The 1,380-nt window shown below is 54.4% G+C and overlaps 1 protein-coding gene across 1 annotated transcript in view; it reads right to left on the reverse strand.

Moving 5' to 3' along the window:
- ERP29 (endoplasmic reticulum protein 29) overlaps nucleotides 1-184 on the reverse strand; it is a 7,634-nt gene extending 7,450 nt beyond the window's left edge. Inside the window, exon 1 of the mRNA XM_010828602.1 lies at nucleotides 18-184. Within this exon, the coding sequence (XP_010826904.1) occupies nucleotides 18-24 (7 nt within the window). The 5' untranslated portion in view covers nucleotides 25-184. The remainder of the gene's footprint in view (nucleotides 1-17) is intronic.
- Between the last annotated feature and the right edge of the window lie 1,196 nt (nucleotides 185-1,380).

Below are 1,380 nucleotides of genomic sequence, written 5' to 3' on the forward strand. Positions count from 1 at the left end.
GGCGGGGGGAAGGGCGCCAGCCATAACGCCGGATTCTGGCAGTAGGTGCTGGGAAGGCTGTAGTGGAGGAAACGCTGAGCCAGGGACCACGAAGTTTAGGCGGCCAGGCTCGGGTGCGCGCACGTGTACAGCCCACCAAGCACACGCCGGCCTAGGCTGAGAGGGAGGAGCCACGTGAGGGGCGGGGAAATGGAGCTGCCGCGCGTGCGCACTCGGCGAAGCCCGCACGGGTCGAGGGTGAGAAGGCGGGGCCGCGTAGGGGGTGGGGGACGGACGGCAGTGCCGGGGAGGCTGGGGGAGGGGATGAGGAAGCGGAGGAGGCGAAGGAGAGTCTGCTGCGCACGCGCACTCTGCGAGGTTGGCCCTCTACCTGGCCTTTTCCGCTCATGCTCCGCCTGAGGCGCGGCGAGAAGCTCGTGTTTGACGTGTTAGCAACTTTTCGTTTGCTGTCTCTCCTCTTTTTCGAAGGCGGCGAGGCAGGCTTTCATTTGTTTCTGCCTCTAGCCCGTCAGGCAGTCGGCTGGGACCTGTTGCTACTTTGTTAGCCAGTCTGATTGCAACTACCCCTCCGCCAGGTGGCCCAGTATTTTCCTCAGTCAGTCACACTCCGCTCCCTCAGCCGCGACCGGAGTTGGACAGTGAGACTCAACTCTTCGTCAGTGTGGTGGTCAGGCCTTTTCTGCCCCTGCCCAAGTCCGATATTAGGCCTGCTCTGGTGAGTGCCTCACCAGGGAGGCTCCGGGCTCCTATAAAAATAGGCTTCCTTGAAAGTTGACATAGGACATAGGTCTACCTATGGTCTAGGCTCTCTGAAAAATTTTTTGAAAGTTCTAGTAATTGTCTTCAACCAGTGTTTGTTCAGGGTAGTTTGCACCGTATCCTGGTTTTGCCCGCGGGAATACAGAATGCAGAGCTGTGTACTGAACAGACTCAGTGGTGGGAGGTGGAGGCGTGGAAATGGCCTTATAACCATTATAATGTAATTGGTAGAAAATAAGACTATTAATTTCGTGCAAACACAAATGGAGATTCAGTCAGCCAGGAGTGTCAAGGAAAGTTCTGGATGGGAAAACCTCTGGTGGCTGGGTCTTGAAAAAAGGTGTTTATAAGGCAAACACCAAAGAGTATTTCTAGCAAGGGGGAAAGTATAATGAATCTGTGGCGGTAAACGGGGGTTGCGTTGTTAAGGGTCTCATCAAGATAACAGGTTTGGAGCCACCAGAGGTTTTATCCAGGAGAGTGACTTAGATTTGCTGTCACTCAGCAATAAAGGGGGTGCACTGGAAGGCAGAAAGCTGAGGGCAGGGAAATTCATTGCAGTAGTCTTGGTGGGAGAGACTAAGGTCCTGTAATAGATCCTAACAGTAAAGATGAGATGAG

This window comes from Bison bison, unplaced genomic scaffold, assembly GCF_000754665.1.
Source record: "Bison bison bison isolate TAMUID 2011002044 unplaced genomic scaffold, Bison_UMD1.0 scf7180017864495, whole genome shotgun sequence".
Taxonomy (NCBI): Eukaryota; Metazoa; Chordata; class Mammalia; order Artiodactyla; family Bovidae; genus Bison; species Bison bison.